The sequence below is a fragment of the Boleophthalmus pectinirostris genome, unplaced genomic scaffold (assembly GCF_026225935.1).
Source record: "Boleophthalmus pectinirostris isolate CB_2022bp ecotype Guang Dong unplaced genomic scaffold, ASM2622593v1 HiC_scaffold_2, whole genome shotgun sequence".
In the NCBI taxonomy this organism is placed as follows: domain Eukaryota; kingdom Metazoa; phylum Chordata; class Actinopteri; order Gobiiformes; family Gobiidae; genus Boleophthalmus; species Boleophthalmus pectinirostris.
The window spans coordinates 40,468,613-40,488,631 of NW_026571152.1; the positions used below are offsets into that span (position 1 = coordinate 40,468,613).

General features: G+C 42.0%; 1 protein-coding gene across 1 annotated transcript in view; it reads left to right on the plus strand.

Moving 5' to 3' along the window:
- Positions 1-11,750, plus strand: part of roraa (RAR-related orphan receptor A, paralog a) — a 504,086-nt gene extending 492,336 nt beyond the window's left edge. Inside the window, exons 4-11 of the mRNA XM_055155291.1 lie at positions 1-127; positions 531-923; positions 1,484-1,605; positions 1,689-1,821; positions 4,916-5,023; positions 8,841-8,951; positions 9,189-9,301; positions 11,169-11,750. The exon at positions 1-127 is cut by the window's left edge and continues 15 nt beyond it. Coding sequence (XP_055011266.1) covers positions 1-127; positions 531-923; positions 1,484-1,605; positions 1,689-1,821; positions 4,916-5,023; positions 8,841-8,951; positions 9,189-9,301; positions 11,169-11,333 — 1,272 coding nt within the window. The 3' untranslated portion in view covers positions 11,334-11,750. The remainder of the gene's footprint in view (positions 128-530; positions 924-1,483; positions 1,606-1,688; positions 1,822-4,915; positions 5,024-8,840; positions 8,952-9,188; positions 9,302-11,168) is intronic.
- The last annotated feature ends 8,269 nt before the right edge of the window (positions 11,751-20,019 follow it).

Consider the following 20,019-nt stretch of genomic DNA (forward strand, 5'->3'; position numbering starts at 1 on the left):
AGTCAACAGAGCAATGCAGCCTACTCGTGCCCACGTCAGAAGAACTGCCTGATCGACCGCACCAGCCGCAACCGCTGCCAGCACTGCCGGCTCCAGAAGTGCCTGGCCGTGGGCATGTCCCGGGATGGTGAGGCTTTCATACACTGCAGCTTTCTGACCCACAGACACAATATAAGAGCAGAGTGGGACATAAGTCGAGCCTGCATAACTGTTACACTTTGTGAGTCTGTTTATGAAATTGGGACAGAGCAAACACAGTGCTCATTGTGCCGTGCAGCAGGTGAGCCTTTGTCTGCTCTAATTTGATATTTTCTGTTTGATGAAAGACGAGGTTAGAGCTGTCATTACCGGAGCTGCAGCTGAGATACAGTAATGGCTCTGCACAGGTGCACCTCTTTACACAGACCCCCACAGAGACTGCACTGTGCACAGCGGGGGCGGGCTGTAGCGGGCGGGGGCGGGGCTACACACAGGAGTGGGCGGGGCTCGTCTGGGGTCAGAGCAGTAAAAAGTGTTTGTTGTTTTCACAGCGGTGAAGTTTGGGCGAATGTCAAAGAAGCAGCGCGACAGCCTGTACGCCGAGGTGCAGAAGCACAGGCTCCAGCAGCAGCAGCGTGACCACCAACAGCAGCCGGGGGAGGCGGAGCCTCTCACCCCCAGCTACGGCCTCTCAGCCAATGGGCTCACAGAGCTGCACGACGACCTCAGCGGCTACATGGACGGCCACACCCCCGACGGTAAACCGGACTCCGCGGTCAGCAGCTTCTATCTGGACATCCAGCCCTCGCCCGATCAGTCCGGCCTGGACATCAACGGCATCAAACCAGAGCCCATCTGTGACTTTGCCCCTGGCTCCGGCTTCTTCCCCTACTGCTCCTTCTCTAATGGAGACAGTTCCCCCACCGTGTCCATGGCTGAACTGGGTAAGAAGAGGGGTGGGGTGGGACCACTTAAGCATGGGGAAAACCACACAAAGGTGGCTTAAAATAGCGGGAGGTTGGAGACTCATCTCCAACTCTCATTAAAAGAGCCTCTTTTTTGTAATTAGTTTCCATTAATTAGGGCCAATCAGGATCCAGCAGGGCAGGTGTCTGGGGAAATCACGCTCCGGCTCCCCCGTGGCCAGGAACTCCTTTTACCAGATGTGTTTTCAAAAGCACTTTACTTCTTCTGCTCAGTGTTTTTGAAAGAAAATGTGACCTTTGTTTAAGTGAGCGCTGTGTGGCCCCTCCTCCAACATTTGTGTCAAAACTAGATTGGCTTTGCCTCAACCTTAAGCTATGAGCTTCCCGGAGGCAGTAAAAGGAAATGTCAACAAGCCTTTTCTCAGTCAAAAAGCCCACGCGCCTCTGCCTTTTCTCCTGCTTGAAAGCTCAGTAAATAAATGTGCTCTTCCTGCTACATCACATTCAGTCCTCATTTTATCACAGAACTTTGAGATGCTGCTGTGATCTTCAGCTCCCGTAACAATACTTGTTTTCAGAGCATTTGGCCCAGAACATCTCCAAGTCGCACATGGAAACGTGTCAGTATCTGCGGGAGGAGCTGCAGCAGATGACCTGGCAGGCCTTCCTGCAGGAGGAGGTGGAGAGCTACCAGAGCAAGGTATACAGCGGTCCCCCTGAACGATCCCAGCGCTCCAATCATCTCCCTGTTTAAACTGTTCAATATTCTGTGTGTGTGTTTAGCCTCGGGAAGTCATGTGGCAGCTGTGTGCGATCAAAATAACAGAAGCCATTCAGTATGTGGTGGAATTCGCCAAGCGCATCGACGGCTTCATGGAGCTGTGCCAGAATGATCAGATAGTGCTGCTGAAAGCAGGTATGACAGGCTGTCAGCACAGCCCACTGCTGCCGCCGCTGTCACAGGGAGGAGCTGACCTGACTCACAACGCACACACAAACACACAGAGACCCGCACCCACCTCTGCCCACTCAGCACCCACCACTGCCCACCGCCGCTGTCACAGAGAGGAGCTGACCTGACTGACAACACACACACAAACACACAGACATGCACACACCTCTGCCCAGTGCCCACGCAGCACTCACCTCTGCCCACTGTGCACACACAAACACAGACCTGCACACACCTCTGCCCACTTAGCACCCACCACTGTACACGCAGCGCCCACACGTTACTCTCTACATAAACATTATGTTCACCAGTTTACACGAGTCTAACCCCCCCATCTCCTGCTGTTCATGGCTCTGCAGTGTGTATGTTTAAGCCCATGACACTCACACAACTACAGACTAACAGACGACATGTGGCATTACGGTCACGTTAGTTCCTCTGCACTGGGATTTATGCATCACGGCCATCGGGGAAGTAACTCCTCCTTTAGCGAAAGCCGACCTGGAGCTGGTCCACTGCAGACCTCTTTGGGCGTTGGGACCCCCGAATCTGGAGGAGCCCCCAATCATTCTCCCTCAGTGTCACTAAAGCCTGAAGCCTCAGAGTAATTTGATTTTCTCTCAGTATGACCTTAAATGAGAGTAGTTTAATTTTTAACAAGAAAACACCATCAAAATAGAATCTGATTGTCAAATCTATTTTAACTGTCAAAGCACATTCCCCCTTTCACGTCAGAATGGACAAGTCTTCTAACGAGCTTGACCCTGATTTGAACATAATCACAGTATAATCATAATCATATATAATGGATGTAAACAAAAATGTAACTGTACTAGAAAAAAAATAAAACTACTTTCAGCTCTGGTTTTCTAGTAGGCAACTGAACTAGTAAGACAAGTTTCCAATCCATCATAATTCAAACAGAGCTGAAAAAACAGACAATAAATAAAAAACAAAACAGTGCATTATAGTGAGGGCCCCAAACTCAAGTTTACCTAGGGCCCCCAAATTGCAAACTCCGCCACTGAACAGAACAGAACAAATTTACCAAACTCTCCATCTCAACTCTAAATCACTAAATCCACTGAATTCTTCATCCTCGGTGTCACTTCTGAGCAGCTCCGCCAACTCTAAATCTCTCTTTTAGTCCACGATGAGCTTTTCTTGTTTTCTTCATTGCAGTTGGAGTATCCTCCGCTTTTCTCCAGTGCCTCACAAGTTTCTCACTCACTCCAAACTTTGAACAATGGGAAATAAACAGACAATAAATATGAAAAAATACACCCTCCTACCGCCCATAATCATAACATAATCATAATCATATGTAATGGATGTAAGCAAAAATGTACTTGTACTTGCAAAAAATAAAACTATCCAACCCAATCCACTTTATTTCTATAGCACATTTCACAAAGTTCTGCACAAATATATAATAATTACAACAATAATAAAATGATAAAATAAACTAAACTACTAAAATAATCATACTAGTCTTAAAATAATAAAACCAGTAAAAGAAAATAAGAGCAAAATCATAGAATAGCAATAAATAATAAAATAAATAAATTAATAAATTAAATAAAAATAAAAATTTAATTAAAATTAAAATTCAGCTCTGGTTATGTAGTAAGTGACTGAACTAATAAGACAAGTTTCCAGTCCACTATAATTCAAATAAACATGTAGGTGTCTCATGAACAATGGAAAAAAACAGACAATAAATATAAAAAAAATACACTGCCCCCTCAACAAAACAGTGCATTATAGTGAGGGCCCCAAACTCAAGTTCACCTAGGGCCCCCCAATTGTAAACTCCGCCACTGGGTGCATTACATACGTCACCACCAAACAGCAGAGACTGGTTAAATAAAAAAAGTACCCGCCTACTGTCAAGTGAACGAATCCTAATGGTGAAGTGAAACCGGCAAATGAATCAGGCTAGTGCCCTGTTCCACCCCATGGAAACAAACCTGCACAGGACTTATCAGGGAGCTGTAAAGACATGAGCGCCTGTCCACGCTACAACGTTTTTTGGTCAAAATGGTGAAGTTTTCATTCATTTTGGCCTTTCGTCCACACGGAGCCGGCGTTTTGAGTGGGAAAAAACTGAGTTTTTTCAGAACAGGTTCCAGAGTGGAGAAATCTGAGAACGCTGGCGTTGTGTTGTCACGTGGCCAAACAAACCGCAGCTTTTGGAAAACGATAACGTCACAACCCCGTCATCATCAGGATCCTCCGATGCAGCGAAGTCTGCAGCCCTCAAACTGGCCTCCGCGGACCACAAGACCGTTGCCGAAATGTGACAGGTGTAGCCTACGGAGCCGATCCCATCACCCAAGTTATTCTAATAATTCTCATCCAAATCTTATGGCTAAAAACTAAAACTTCTGTTTAACTTTTGCAAAACAAAACAGCTATACTTCTGGGACACATCTAAAATAAGCTAAACTACCTTAAAGTTTAAAAAATGTTGATGAGATCTGCATTATTAAATATTATTATCATTGTTAACAGCGCATACATACACATACAGGTGTATTACATCGTTTTCACTCCGTGCTCCGTTGTCATCTGGACGTGAATTGATCTGACGTGTGTGGATGCAAATTTTTTTCAGCCCGTAAAAGAAAAAATCCAGGAGCGTTGTCGTGTGGACGTAGCCTCAGAAATCACGTGAAAGAAATGTCACTTGTACAATCTGTAACCCGAATCGTGTTCTAACTGGACCCTTAACATACTAATCATTTCTCATTTTGCAAATACAAGTACTGCACATCTTCTTAGACTCACCCCGGAGCTACACACAAAGGCGGCATGCATAACTCTGGTCTTTTTCTGCTAAATAAAGCGTGAGTGAATTGGTTCTGTCACTGCAGACTGAGGCGGGGCCATTACACAAGACTATTCTTATGTCTGATATCACCGTCCACACAAGTGTACCGCTCCTGACAGCACGTTTCAAAGCGCTCTTGTTTGCTCATTTTCAGAATAAAACACACACACGCACACATACACACGCACGAACGCGCACTCATCCCTGTTCCTCGTGTGTCCCCAGGCTCTTTGGAGGTGGTGTTCGTCAGGATGTGTCGTGCCTTTGACTCACAGAATAACACAGTGTACTTTGATGGGAAATACGCTGGACCAGACGTCTTCAAGTCTTTAGGTGAGTGCTGAAGTCTCGGACCGGGCACAGTGACACAATCCTCCACTGATATCCTATTTACCAACATCCTGAACGGCAAATTTGTGGTTTTTAGATCTTAAAATGTGATGATGAGGAGGCAAGAGACAGTTTTCCCAAATTCCCAAATATGGAACCTGATAATTTATGTTACTGACAAGACCCAAGACATTTTTTGCATCACGTAAAATACCAAATAAAAGTCGCAGCGTTTATTTGTTGCAATCACTTAACACAGACATGTCAAATTCAGGCCCAGGGACCAAATTTGGCCCACGATGTAATTATATTTGGCCCGCGAGATGATATTAAACATGTATTAGAGCTGCCCACTGGCGACAGATAGACTATAGAGACATTACTTATTTAAAATTTAGTTATTATTTTATATTCTGCTTGTTCTGAATTCAATGTTTAAGCAAAACTATTATCAAAATATTTATTTTAGCAAGAAAAGATTTAACATTACATTCGAAAGAAGAGAAAACATGCAGATGTTGAAATTTTTCTATAAATATTTAGTTTGGTGCATAACTTAGTCCAGGTTTTAAATTTTTTTCCTCTGTGAATTTAAATCTGACACCCCTGACTTAACAGACCAGGCGTTTATTTGAGACCAGGCCACAATTTGGGGCAGGCAATTAATTCCTTCATCACAAAATCTTGCTCAGCGAAACTGGGAAAATGTGGTACTCAAATTAGAGTCAGTAAGACTAAAATGTACAGTTTTTTACCATTATACGATGCCCTCGCGATTAATTTGCCAACTTTGTGGGCGCGATTCCTGCCGCCTCGCCCTTTGCTGCTTCCTCCCAATCGCCAAACTGAAGTAATATTACCAAAACTCCTAAAAACTGCTTCCATTTCCTGCCCCGCTATGTTGCGCCATCTTTCTTTTTTACGTCACTTTAAAATAGGGATTTCACAGCAACGTTGTTTGTTCCTCCATTTTTTCAGTGAAGCTGAGGCTGATCGGACGCAGCATAGAGAATACAGCCTATTCATTCAGTCACACGACCAGTCTGGTAAAGTCAGGACTGACCTGAAGTCAAACTGCTCCTGTGTCGAGTGTAAACATCAGGCTCTCTGTGGTGTCTCTGCACTAATCATCAGATCTTGGTTAAATAAAGCACAAAAAACGGGAAATCGGGAAGTGGGAGTTTGAGCCACAACGACTGCTGGACTAGATTGTGTTTATTTTTCAAACTGTACCCCTGCACCCGGCTATTATTTGGTATTTTACAGTATTACAACATAAATCTGCTGTTGAACAATACTGATTTTATCTGAACCCCATCTGTTTTAAATAATATTGGCCTATAAAATGTTATAATGTCATCTGAAACCCTGCAGTTACAAACAGACTATGCATTCTTTCGGCCAAACATCCCAAACCAAACTACCACTTAAAATAGTAGAAAATAACAAGAGATCAACCAATTTTCTTTTTTTTTCATGGTTGATTTCGATATCAATTGTTTAAAATCCAAAGCAACTCAAAGCTGATGAGTTCTGCTGATATTTTTTGGCCGATATTGATTATTTTCCCTAAACTATGTCATTTAAATTTCCTACAAATGCATCCACAGCATTTTCTTTTCACCACAAACCTTTAAGAGAGCTGTGCAGTCATGTTTTGTGCTGTGTTCAAATAAAGCTTTGTGTGTATTTTTAGACGGCAGATCAGACAAAACAAAATGCTGGAGATTCAAGGCCGCTAAAAAGTCCAAATATATGAGTCTATCTCTAAAAAGAACATGTTTTATGAAAAATGTACCATGTTGTACTGTTGTCCCCTCATCAAATACCTGGAGTTGTATTTTGCTTCATTCACTCATTAATCCAAAGTCTCTGAAGACTAAAAATTGCTTTGTTGACATTTTTCCAGTTTAGTTGCATCATAGATAAAACTACAAACTTCTCTTGTGCAGTTTTTAAGCTCATAAAACCATCATCAATTCATTCTACTCATTTATTTTTCTAGCACGGAGGATCACGACTTCATTTGTTTGTGTTGTAATTGTTTATTCCGGTTGCTGACAGCAGGGGGAGCTTCTGAGCCTAAATGCCTCATTGGAAACAGAGCTGAAGTTTAGAAAATATATTTCAAGTGTATACATACCGTATTTTTCGGACTGTAAGGCGCAATATCAATCAATAATGTTGAACTCTCTCGTCTGTTTTCATACATAAGTCACACCGGATTATAAGGAGCATTAAGCGAAACAAACGGACGACACTTGAGACTGATCCTTAGTCCAGGCGTCCACGACGACCATCGGCAGATCGTGGTGTCATTTGCCTCTCTGTCTTGGTGAATGTGGATTATGAATGTGAATGTGGGTGGATCGTTTAAGTTTTTTTTTTTTTTATTTCCTACGAGGACGACTCAAATATACATTGAGTAATAATGTGTTTAGCAGCTTTGCCACATTTGTTTACGTTTTACAGAAACTAAATTTAAAACCACATGGCTCATTTGCATAAACTATAAACTCTGAAAAAAAAGATCGCTCCTTTTTGTCAGACTAAGGACCATAAATTGGGCTTTACCCCGCGAGGTTCCTGACGACGGTCGCCATAATGCTCCGACAATCTATCAAGCGGTGCAGCTTTGTAGTTTACCAAAGTCGTACTAAAACATTTTGAGAGATTTTTGAGCGTATCGTGTACCACATAAAATCGGTTCGAGGTCAGTAAACACAACCAGAATTAATACATAAGGCGCACCGGATTATAAAGCGCACTGTCGATTAAATTGGTCTTTAATCCACGAGGCTCCTGACTACGGCAGCCGTAATCGACAACACTCTGACGATCCATCAAGTGGTGCGGCTTCGTAGTTTACCAAAGTCGTACTAAAACAACAAACACTTTTGACAGATTTTTGAGCGCCGTGTACCACATAAAATCGGTTCAAGGTCAATAAGCACAACCAGAATTAATACACTGTCGATTTTTGAGAAAATTTAACTATTTTAAGTGCGCCTTATAGTCCTAAAAATACGGTATTTTGAAAATTCACCATGTTGTACTCTGTACACTGTTTTTGTTTCATTAATCCAAACTCGTCATCTCTGAACACTAAAATTGCTTTGTTGACATTTTGCCAGTTTAGTTGCGTCATAGATAAAACTCCAGACTTCTCCTGTGCAGTTTTTTAAGCTCATAAATCATCATTAGACTCATTCTACTCCTTTATTTTTCTATCAGGACTTCATTTGTTTATGTTGTAACTGTTTATTCCTGTGGCTGACAGCAGGGGGAGCTCCTAAGCCTAAACATCTCATTGGAAACTAAGCTGAAGTTTTGAAAATATATTCCAAATTTATTCATAGTTTTAAGTTAGAAAATGCAATAAAATACTTCTGTTAAAGGGAATTAAAGAATCCATAATATTTGACTAAACCAAGGCTCGACCTTTGACATAAACCTGCTCAAAGACTAAAATAATTATTCAAATTCAGACATTAAATAAAGTTTGCTTGTTAGAAAACTATTAAAAAAAAACACTGGTTAACATTTCGTATTTTGCCTCTTTTCCGTGACCCTGCGTTTAATTGATTTAAAACGGTTGAGCCTGTCACAACAACACCAAACTGCCAAAAGGGACTCATCTGGAAGCAAAAGTTGGTAAAAAAAAAAAAAAAAAAGCAGTGTTTGTGCAGCAGACACTCCCATGTGCTGTCAGCCTCCTTCCTCTTCCTCCCCTGCGCCTCTCTCCCAATAAAGATCAAGCGTTTGTGTTGTGCTTTGGTCTCCTCCTCCTCACTGCACGCTCTGTCCTTTGCTGTGGCAGGCTGTGACGACTTGATCAGCTCCGTCTTCGAGTTTGGGAAAAACTTGTGTTCTATGCACCTGTCTGAGGATGAGATGGCGCTGTTCTCCGCCTTCGTGCTGATGTCTGCCGGTAGGTGTCAGGAGCAAAAAAAAAAAAAAAAAAAAACACACATACCCACGCTTCTCCCCAAACACAGTCCCAAACCAATTAATCCGACTAAGAATAGTGACTCTTTGGAAGTAGTATTCTTTATCTAACATCACGCATGACACAGTCTGGGTCAGCTAATCTTACCGCAAAGAAAAAAAAGGAAAAGGAGTTTGCCGGTGCGATTGACGTGCGAAGGTTTGGTTGTGTCCCTCGCAGATCGCTCTTGGCTCCAGGAGAAGGTGAAGGTGGAGAAGCTGCAGCAGAAGATCCAGCTGGCTCTTCAGCACGTTCTGCAGAAGAACCACAGAGAAGACGGGATTCTCACAAAGGTACGCAGCTCGGAGCCGCCGCCCCCGTCTCTCCGTCGCGTTCCCGCCGGCTCAGACTCGGGGGAAGGCGCCCGGACCCCGTGCCTTTCCCGCGAGCTGGAAACGGCACATTTATCAATAGTGAAAGTGAAAAGTAAAAGTCGTGTGATGTTGTTCTGCTTCAATATTTACACTGTGTCCTAAACAATCTCTCTCTCTCTCTCTCTCTGTCTCTGTCTATCTCTCTATCCCCCTCCTCCTCTCTCTTCTCTTCTCTCTGTCTCTCTCTTCTCCTCTCTCTCTCTTCTCTTCTCTCCCTCTGTTTCTTTCTCTTCTCTCTTCTGTCTCTATTCTTTCTCTCTTCTCTCTCTCTCTCTCTCTCTCTCTCTGTCTTCTCTTCTCTCTCTCTATCTCTCTTCTCCTCTCTCTCTCTCTTCTCTCTCTTCTGTCTCTTCTGTCTCTTCTCTCTCCTTTCTCTCTTTCTCCCTCTCTCTCTGTCTCCTGTCTATCTCTCTCTCTTCTCTCTCTCTCTGTCTCTCTCTCTGTCTCTATTCTTTCTCTCTCTCTCTCTCTCTGTCTCTCTTCTCTCTCTCTCTCTCTCTCTGTCTCTCCTCTCCTCCCTCCTCTCTCCCTCTCTCTTTTCTCTTCTCTTCTCTCCTTCCTCCTCTCTCTCTCTCTCTTTCTCTCTCTCTGTCTCTCTCTCTCTCTCTCTGTCTCATCACTCTCTCTCTTCATCTTTCTTCTCTCTCCTCTCTCTCTCTCTCTCTTCTCTCTCCTCTCTCCCCTCCTCTTCTCTGTCTCCCTCTTCTCTCTTCTCCCCTTCCTCTCTTTCCCTCTCTCTTCCTCTCTCTCTCTCTCTCTCTCTCTCTCCTCTCTCTGTCTCTCCTCTCCCTCTCTCCTCTCTTTCTCTCTCTTCTCTCCCTCTCTCCCTCTCTTCTCTTCCCTCTCTCTTCTCTCTCTCCTCTTTTCTCTCTTCTCCCTCTCTCTCTTCTCTTTCTCTTCCCTCTCTTCCCCTCTCCTCTCTTGCTCTCTCTCTCTCTCTCTCTCTCTCTCCTTTCTCTTCTCTCTTTCTCTCTCTGTCTCCCCTTCCCACTCTCACTCTCTCCTCTTCACTCGCTTCCTCTCTCTCTCTCTTTCCCTCTGCCCCCTTCCTCTGTCTCCTTCGCTCTTCCCACTCCCGTCCCTCTCTTTCTCTCACTCTCTCCCCCTCGTCTCTCTGGCTCTCTCCCTCTCTCTCTATTTTTCTTTCTCTCTCACCCTTTCTCTCTGTCTCCCTGTCTCTCTTCTCTATCTGTCTCCCACCTCTACCACTTCTCTCCCTCCCTCTATCTTGCTCTCTCTCTTTCTCTCTCCATCTGCCTCCCTCCCTCCCCCTTCCCTCTCTCTCTGTCTCTCTCTCTCTTTCCCTCTGCCCTCCCTCTCTCTCTCCCCTTCCCCTTTCTCTGTCTCTCTCTCTCTCTGTCTCCCTGTCTCCCACCTCTACCACTCTTTCTCTTCCTCTCTTTCTCTCCCCCTGCCCCCTCCCCCTTCTCTCTTTTTCTCTCTCCGTTGCTCTCTCTCTCTCTCACCCTCTCCTTTCTCTGTCTCTTTCCCTCTTTCTGTCTTTGTCTTTCTCTCTGTCTCACCCACCACTTTCTCTTTCTCTCTCTCTCTCCTTCTGTCTCTCTCTTTCCCTCTGCCCTCCCTCTCTCTCTCTCTTTCCCCTTTCTCTCTCTCTCCACCTCTCTCTCCCTGTCTCTCTGTCTCCCCCATTCTCTCTCTTTCTCTCCCACTGCTTTCTCCGTCTCTCTCTCCCTCACGTTCTCTGTCTCCGTCTTTGTCTCTCTGTCCCCCCCCCCCTCCCTCGTCTCTCTCTCTCCCTCTTCTCCGTCTCTTCTTGTCTCCACAGTTGATATGCAAAGTGTCTACCCTGCGCGCCCTGTGCAGCCGGCATACAGAGAAGCTGACGGCGTTCAAAGCAATATACCCAGACATTGTGCGCGCCCACTTCCCTCCGTTATACAAGGAACTCTTCGGCTCGGACTTTGAGCAGGCCATGCCGGTGGACGGGTAGCAGCTCGCGGGCCTCGGGAGGAGAGGAGAACATCGGACACTTTAGCGGAGGCCTGAGCCGAGCCGGAGGAGGAAGGAAGGAAGGAAGGGAGGAAGGGAAGTCGGGATTGGTTCTGCAACTCGCGTTCGGTTCGAAGAGTCACGGCCCCTCCTCATCGTCATCACTTCAGCCTGAACTGGACCCGTGTGCGCTCTTCGCTCTTCGCTCTTCATCTCACTCTCGATGCTTTATTTGCGCATCTTTTTGAAATAAAACAAAGCCAGGCCGACATTCGCAACATTCGCAACGTTCAGTATAAGCACTAACATGATCAGTATTATTTCGTAGAATGATTACAGCGCTTCTGTTTTAACCCGTTTCGAGACGCACGCCCGGTCCAGTTCAGCCGTCTCTGTCTCCGTCTGCCGCAGAGCTCGCACGCAGCCGCTTCGTTGGTGGGGTGGGGGGGTGGGGGGGGAAGTCGTGTTGATTCATCAGCTTCTCTCTACGGACAATCGTTTTAAAAAAAAAAAGAGACATAGAATTCTGGAAATTCTTCTGAAATCACACTGATTTTAGCGTCGAAGACTTCATGCATCATAGTGAAATCATGTAAGGCCATTTGCTATTAATCCTTCTCTGGACAGGCGCCCGCAGGAGGCACCCACCACGAAAAAGAGTCCATTCCACCTGTTTAAATACGCTACAGGGTATATGGTCGTAAGTACTTACTATACAGAAAAAGTAATGTTTATAGATTCTATTTTAAATAACTTGTATGATATTAGTAGTTAGACCATTCTTAATTGTTGAATTGATAAGGCACTTTTATTTACACCTTTGTTTAATTTAAGACTTGTATATTTACCTAGTTAATATGTTGCATGTGCACAAGAAATACAAGAAAGCGAAAGGGGGGGCGTGGTGGCGTCCGGTTTTGGGGGTCTGGGGCTGGACGTTGGGGGCGGAGCACAGCGTGGCCGGCGGGGGGGAGGTGGAGGAGAAGGCAGGTCAGAGTCATGGTCAAGCCAAATACTGCCATTCAAATGTAGCACAAAAACTCATCAGCACAAACATTCTAACACAGAAAGAGAAAGAAAGAGAGAGAGAGTGAGTGGTTTAATAATAATAATAATAATACGACGTTTATGGTTTAAGGTGATGGGGGTTTGTGGAGTTATGCAAGTTTGGAGTTTGGAGAGCAGGCGGAGGGAAAGCCGATAGTGAGCCAAGAGTTCCATCTGGTGGTGGACGCGGATATGACGGGAAGACGGACGTCCCATTCACAAAGGCGTCGTTTCGAGAAGCGGGTTCGGCAAACTCAGAGTCTGAACTTGGATTTAAACCTTCAAAAGCGTCTGAACGGTCGACCGGCGAGGTACAAGAGTCAGTATTTTCAACAACAACAGCATTAAAACGTAAAAGAGTTGTCGTTCGGGATCAATAAAGTATCTAGAAGTAGTAGTTTTTTTATTCGGTCATTTTGCAGCGCTGCAAAACAAAACAAAACAAATCATAGAATACAGCCTCGTGGATCATGAGCGAAAGGGTTTAAGATGAAATAAAAAGTACTTATAAAGCCAAACCCTTTTAAAAAATGACTGAAATCCAAGAAAGATCTAATCTACTATCTAAGTTGCTACCAAAAATATTTTAATGTAGAAAATCGAAATCTACAACTACAGAATAAAACTAATTTAATATTTTTTATGTTATTAGTCTTCTGTATTTTGACACGTTCCTCAACATGTGCCACAGCATTTGTTCGAATTAATTTTCATAGTAAAAAACCCCCCAAAACATTAGACTATGGGTTCACAAGGTCTTGATTATCTCGAACAAGCTGAAAAATATTTTGACCAATTCTTATTTTTAAACCTGTTCACTCTTACAGTGTTGAATTTTGCACTTTCAAATACATTTAAAGTATTGTAAAATCCCTTATAATAGTATAAATAAGTCGTTAAGCAGTATGGGAGTGACAAATATAATGTCAGAACAAAAATAATTAGTGTGAGTTACTGTAAAAGTTTCACCAGTGTATAAAAGTATATCCAGTGTTTCATAATTTTATAGCAGATGATTTATGAAATCAGCTCTGAAAACACCAGTATTATTTTATTCTGGAAGTGGAAATGTTCACAGGGTTCCCACTTTTTTTCACTGACAAAATTTCAGAAATTTTCCATGACTTTTTCATGACCTAAAGTGAATTTTCCATGATTTTACGGGACCTGTATGTGTAGAATTGATCAGACTTTTAGGGCTAAATATGAAATGTGAACTCTTTTCACTCACCTTATGGTTTGGGATTATAGTTTTTTAAACATTCAAAATCCTGTCAGTGCTTTTATGGTTGTCTCTTTTAAACAAAAAAGGCGCAAACGTTGAGAAATAATCAGAATAGTCTAATGAGAACTTAATAGAATGCTGGAGTTGAGTGAAAGAGATACTAAAATTCCACGACTTTTCTAAAATTTTCATTGAATTTACAAAGTTCCATGTCGTTTCCAGGCCAGGAATATGACATTTTCCATTTTTCATGACATTTCCAGGATTTCCATGACCGTGGGAACCCTGTATTCACAATTTAAAACACAGATCTGGATCTGGAAACTAAAGATCTACCATCACCTGATTGTAACCAGGTTTACAGAAGCTATAAAATGACATGACATTTTAAATTTCCATGAGTTTTCCAGGATTTCCATGACCGTGGGAGCCCTGTATTCACGTCAAATTCCACTTTAAAGCACAGGCCTGGATCTGGAAACTAAAGATCCACCCTCACCTGATCGTAACCAGGTCTACACGAGCTCTAAAGTGTAAACAAATGTGACTAAAATCCTTCCAAAAGAGCCCGAACACAAAAGAATCTCAAAAAATATATATATCGCTATGACCCGAAACGCCACTCGCGCTGTAACCGAATTATAAATTAAAAACCGTGAGCTCCGAAAACCAGCTTTGCAGATCCACTTTCTAAAATAAACGCACCGAGTATTTACACCAGCAAGTCCATAAAAAAAAAACGAAAAAAAAAAACACCAAACCCTAAACACGGCGCTGTCTCCTTTCCCTCTGAGTCTGTCTGAACCTCTTTTCTGAAACAGAGCCACAGAGGCAGGGTTTAAGCGAATAAGCACAAAAGCACTGAAATGCACTCAAAGCTTTTCTGTGAGTGACTCTATCTGCCTCCTCGCTGCTCCAGCTCAGCCACGCCACAGCAAGACGACAAAAGAAGGACCGTGAATATTCAAAGCCTTGTCTGGTAGTAAAGCTTCTATTTTTGTATTTTGGTTAATAAACTCATGAAAGAGGAAGTGGAGGAGGAGGAGTGGGGGGGGGAGGTGTCAGGTAGCACTTAACTGTATTCGCGCAATAATTAGACTAGCCATTGTTTTTGTGATTAGGGAGAAAAATGCTAGGACAAGCTGTTTTCAGACTGCTTTGTTGTCGTGTTTTGTTGTCTCTTGTCCGTGATGTAAAAAAAAAAAAACGTCGGAAAAAACACACCCTAGTTGTGCCAAATAATGGTTGTTTCTTCCAGTCTATGAAGTAGAATGGATTCCTCAGACATTCCAGCAATCTTAGTAGCAGCAAAAAATAGAATAATAACGAGAAAAACGAAAAAATAGATGTCGTCCCTTTAGGAAGTGAAGAAACATGCGTCACCCGCCGCACCCTACATGCTACTTTTCCCATTTGTTTTTTGTTTTTTTTTTAATTTACATTGATGTTGTGCAATTTGTACCAAGCCTCGTGCTGTCACCCCTCAGGGAAGTTGAATCATTTTACGTTTTATTTTCTTTTTTTTTATGATATGATTATGTTTGAATTCACTGATGACGTTTGTATTCCGCATTGTTCTCTGGGGTTATTGTTCACTTTTGTTGGTTCAAGCCGTAGACTGTGCGCGAGAACGGACAAAGCGAGCGCGCGAACCCGATTAACGTCGCGTTCTGAAGAGGAAACGAGCATCGGCGAGCTTCCGAAGTCCGTCGATTCTGGCTCGGATTGGCTTTCCGTTGAAAAAAAAGTCATAAATGTTGCTTTTTTGGTTTATACTTCGATATTTTGTTCGTAAATTAAAATACAAACCTTCTTTTTCCAAGTTGGTTGCTAAGATACTCGCCGAAAATGGAACTCCAAATTGAGCTTCGTTTGACTGGAACCGAACGCCGTGGGTGAAGTCGCGCTCGCTTTGTCCGCTTCTTTGTACGGTCTACGGTTTTGTCTACGGTCACCGATGACGTTTGTATTCCGCATTGTTCTCTGGGGTTATTGTTCACTTTTGTTGGTTCAAACCGTAGACTGTGCACGTAAATGGACAAAGCGAGTGCGCGAACCCGCTTGATATCGCGTTCCAAAGATGGAAGCGAGCATAGGCGCGCTTCCCCAGTCCATCGATTCTGGCTCAGATTGGCTTTCTGTTGGAAAAAAAGTCGTTTTTTGGCCTCTCTGATCATTTTTATCCTTCGATTTTTCATCCCTAAACCAAAATAAGAACCTTCTTTTTCCGAGTTGGCTCCCTTCATCACCTTCGCTTCTGATTGGCTCTTCGGTTGCTAAGACACTCGCCGAAAATGGAACTCCAAATTCGCCGCGATGAGCTTCGTTTGACTGGAACCGAACGCCGTGGGTGAAGTCGCGCTCGCTTTGTCCGCTCCTTTGTACGGTCTACGGTTTTGTTGGTTCAATCTACTTTTTGAGACATTGATTTAAAAACAAACGAACAAAAAAACAAAAAAACAATAAACGATCTATGCCCATTAGCACATGCAGCATAAGTCACAAAATTCTACCTTGGTTTTAAATGGTGTCGTCAGGGTCCTTAAAACCGCAACCCTCGTTACATAATAGAGACAAACCAAATATTCTTATGCAATATCGAAAGGGGCGCCGTCGAGGTTACGGGCGGCGTTTCCGAAATGTCATGTTTTGATCCAATGGAGTTTGGATATGCACAAGAAGTCCTGAAATATGACGGTAAAAACTCCCCTCAAAAGAAGTCTGGAACACCGCTAGACAATCCAGGGAGCAGAAGCACGCATAGCACAACCAACCTTGTATCGCGAAGGCTTGGCGGATTCTTATTTATTTGCAAAAAAACAAACAACACATCGAGCAACACTATGTAACTTCAGGGCCACGAAAACGAAGGAGGAAAAGGTGTGGCCAAACTCAACGGGACTGTTAACTTTGGAATACGACACTGGCTACACTAAGCTGCCGATACTGCCTGTTTTCAGATCTGGAAATACTCTCAGATGGGGGACTCGCTTTTGTACAAAAATCATCACCACCAGGGCCGTAAATAGAGATACGGGAGCCCAGTGCAGTTTTTCTTGTGGTTCCTACTTTGATGGAAAAGTTAAGATCCTCTAATACTGAAATTGAAGATTGAAAATAATATTAAAGTACTACTAAAAACAAAACAAAACATTTAAATCCATTTGAGGCCCTGTATTGCTTTGTGGTGTCTTGGATTTGTCTGTTTAAGTCGGGCGAACACTGTGCGATTTTTGGACATTTTTGAGTTGATTTTTCACTTGTACGACTGTTTTTGAGATCAGACTTTTCTCTTAATCGTGTGTCATGCTTCGTGTTGTAAACATGGGGTAATGAGAACCAACTAACACCTCACGACCAGCTCCAGATCAGCAATTGAAGGTCGCAAGAATATCAAACCTCCCGTGAGGATTTCGCTCTGTTGAAGAGTTCGTGTAGTGTGAGAACATGAATCGTGTAGTGTTGTATTCAAGACCTCATTAATCGAGACCAAGACCTGTCCGAGATCACAGGGTCCCAAGACCGAGACAAGACCAAGATCTCTAATGGTCGAGACCGAGACAAGACCGAGAACACTGCCCTTTGAGACCAAATCAAGAACATCTTTGTCATTTTTGAAATTCATTTGTATTTTACAGTTATTTTGGCAAATATGTATCAAGAAGAAAGTGTGGGTAGATTTTTAAACCTGTTTTTTCAAGTTCCTAGAAAAACTGGAGTTTGACCTCGAGTCTGTGACAAGACCGAGTCTAAGCGCCTTCAAGACCGAAACAAGACCGAGTCCAAACGTAGTTGAGCTCGAGACAAGACCAAGACTGTAAAAAAATTGTCTCAAGACTGAGACCGGTCTTTGATACTATAACACTAGAACTGTGAGCTGTGAACTTTTAAACCCTGCGATTTGGTCGTCCAGTTTGAGCTGGGACTGAGTGAAACGATGGAAAATATCGCACAGTGTACGTCTGGCATAATACAGGCCCTGAGTTGTTCAACCACACCACAAAATCTGCATATTGTTTTTTTGTTTTTTTTGTTTTTTCCTGTCCCCCATCTCAGAACAAAACAACTCAAAAACTGCAAAAAATTTTAATAATTTGTCATCAGGAAACATAGACTGTATGTAAAAATGGACACTGGTTGCGATAATACTCCAAATATTCCAAATATTATGAAACTTGTCCAAAAATTCGGTTCGATGAGCTTCATTTGACTGGAGCTGAAGGTTATTTTTGACCTCACGCTCACATAATCCATTTCTTTATACAGTCTACGTCAGGAAAACGAGCAATATCCGGCATTTCATTTCAATCCGTTTAACTCATTTAGGTTTAAAGTGTCGCGACACGCTTCAAACGCAGCATTAAACCCCGATACGAAAGTCTAACTACCTATCAACCTGAAAATTTGCACTAACAAAAAAACTCCACGACTTTTATTTCCCTTACTCCGCGGCGGCGTTTTCCCGTCAAACCCGCCCCGACCGCACGTTCTTTTCACGCCGCGAACGCAACAAAAATCTGTCAAATTCAGCGTTTTGGTTCTACGTTGCATAGTGCTGCCTTAATTTCTCAATAAACCCAGTGAGGTCAACCACTATCGAGACGAATAAAACTCTTTTCAGTGTCTTAATATGAGACAAGCAATACGTGTATGCCTTGTGTTAATTACGGGTCTCTACTTTGTTGTCTTTTTTGAGTTGACTTCACCCTATAGTTGCGACCACATCTGTCAGGTCCGTGTGTGTGTGTGTGTGTGTGTGCAGCCGTAAAAAGCCCGTGTGGTAAAATATTAGCCCTGCCTTTGCGAAAAACCGTGTAAATTGATGTCTCTTTTGTATATTTGTTACCTATATCAGGAGTACTGGTGTCTGCTGTCTCTCTGTCTGTACAAAGCAATATTAGTGAGTGTATATATGTTTGTGTGTGAAATCCCAGACAAGGCTTTAATAATTACAGAGGAACAGGGTCACATCGGTGAGCTTTTGTTTTGCTACGTTTTTCTTATAAAGTTATGAACAGGCTGAGCTGAATAATGGAAAGTGTGGCGTAGCGGTTTTACAGTTTATGGAAAAGAGAGTTTTTACAGTATCTTTACATTTTACACGCTTGCGACAACAGTGTTACAGTATTTTATTTATAATTTTTTTCTTATAAATTTCAATTTCGACAAGATAAAAACCTAACCCAAAGAAATGACATCGTTTTGGGGCTTTTGGAATGAATTATAATCAATACTTTTCACTTTTTTAAATATATACTGCAGAATTTTTTTTATATTTAATCCAGAGTTATTATTTTATTTTATGTTTTTCTTCAATTTGCACTTACTGTTACCTTGAAGAGTATTTTATTTAAAAGTACAAGTTTAAGGTTGAAAATACAGTGTTAAAGTTTTTTTTTTTTGTTTGTTTGTTTGTTTTGCTTCTGTTTTCTTTCTTTATCACTTTATCATTATTATTATTTTTTTTAATATAATTTTTTTCAGGTCCCAAATTTGAAATTAACTTTTTTTTTTTTTAAGACTCTTTATTTAAAAAAAAAAAAAAAATACAAATTTAAGGTTTAAAATGTAGTACTTTTTTAGATTTAGATTTTTTATTTTTATTTTATTATTTTTTATTATTTTTTTTTTTTCTAACAAATTTTAATTTCAAACAAGACTAAAAATACTTTAAAAATACAAGTTTAAGGATTAAAATACAGTTATGGATTTTTATAAATTTATTATTATTATTATTATTTTTATTTTTTTTTTTCAAAAAAACAAGACGTAGAAATGTAGAAGAAATTACATTATTTGGGACCTTTTGAAATGAATTTTATTTTTTTTGTTTTTTTTTTTTTGGAAGAATTTTTATTTTAAAATACAGTTTTTCAAGAGTGTAGCACCAAATCCTGGTCCTATAGGTCCAAAACTACATGTTGTCTAATGAAAAATGCACATTAGACGACTTTTTGTGGGGCCCCCTTTTTTGCACTGGGCCCCCGATAAACATCCCCTTTACCCCCCTTCATTCCGACGCCCCTGCTGAAGTTTTAAACCGGTTTTATAAAGCCACGAAAATGGGTCTCTTTCACCATAGATCTCAAAACCAGCTATGCCACGCTAGACACGTTTTGTTCTCCAAAGCACAGCTGTCAAAAAGTTATGATTAAAATAAAAATGTTTAAGAATATAGTTTAAAAAATGAAAAGCAACTATTAGCCATAATCAAATGTCAAGCAATAATATATGTCTGTGTATTATCATTCTTAATACAGTTCTTTTGTGCACACGCCTGGGCGCATCTGCATGTATATACTTGTCTTATTTATCTTTTGCGTTGGACTTGTGGATATTCTGTTAAGAGTGTCGTAATCTCTTCAGTTTTCCCTCATTTTTGGACATTTTAAAACCCTCAATCCTTGTAAAAAAA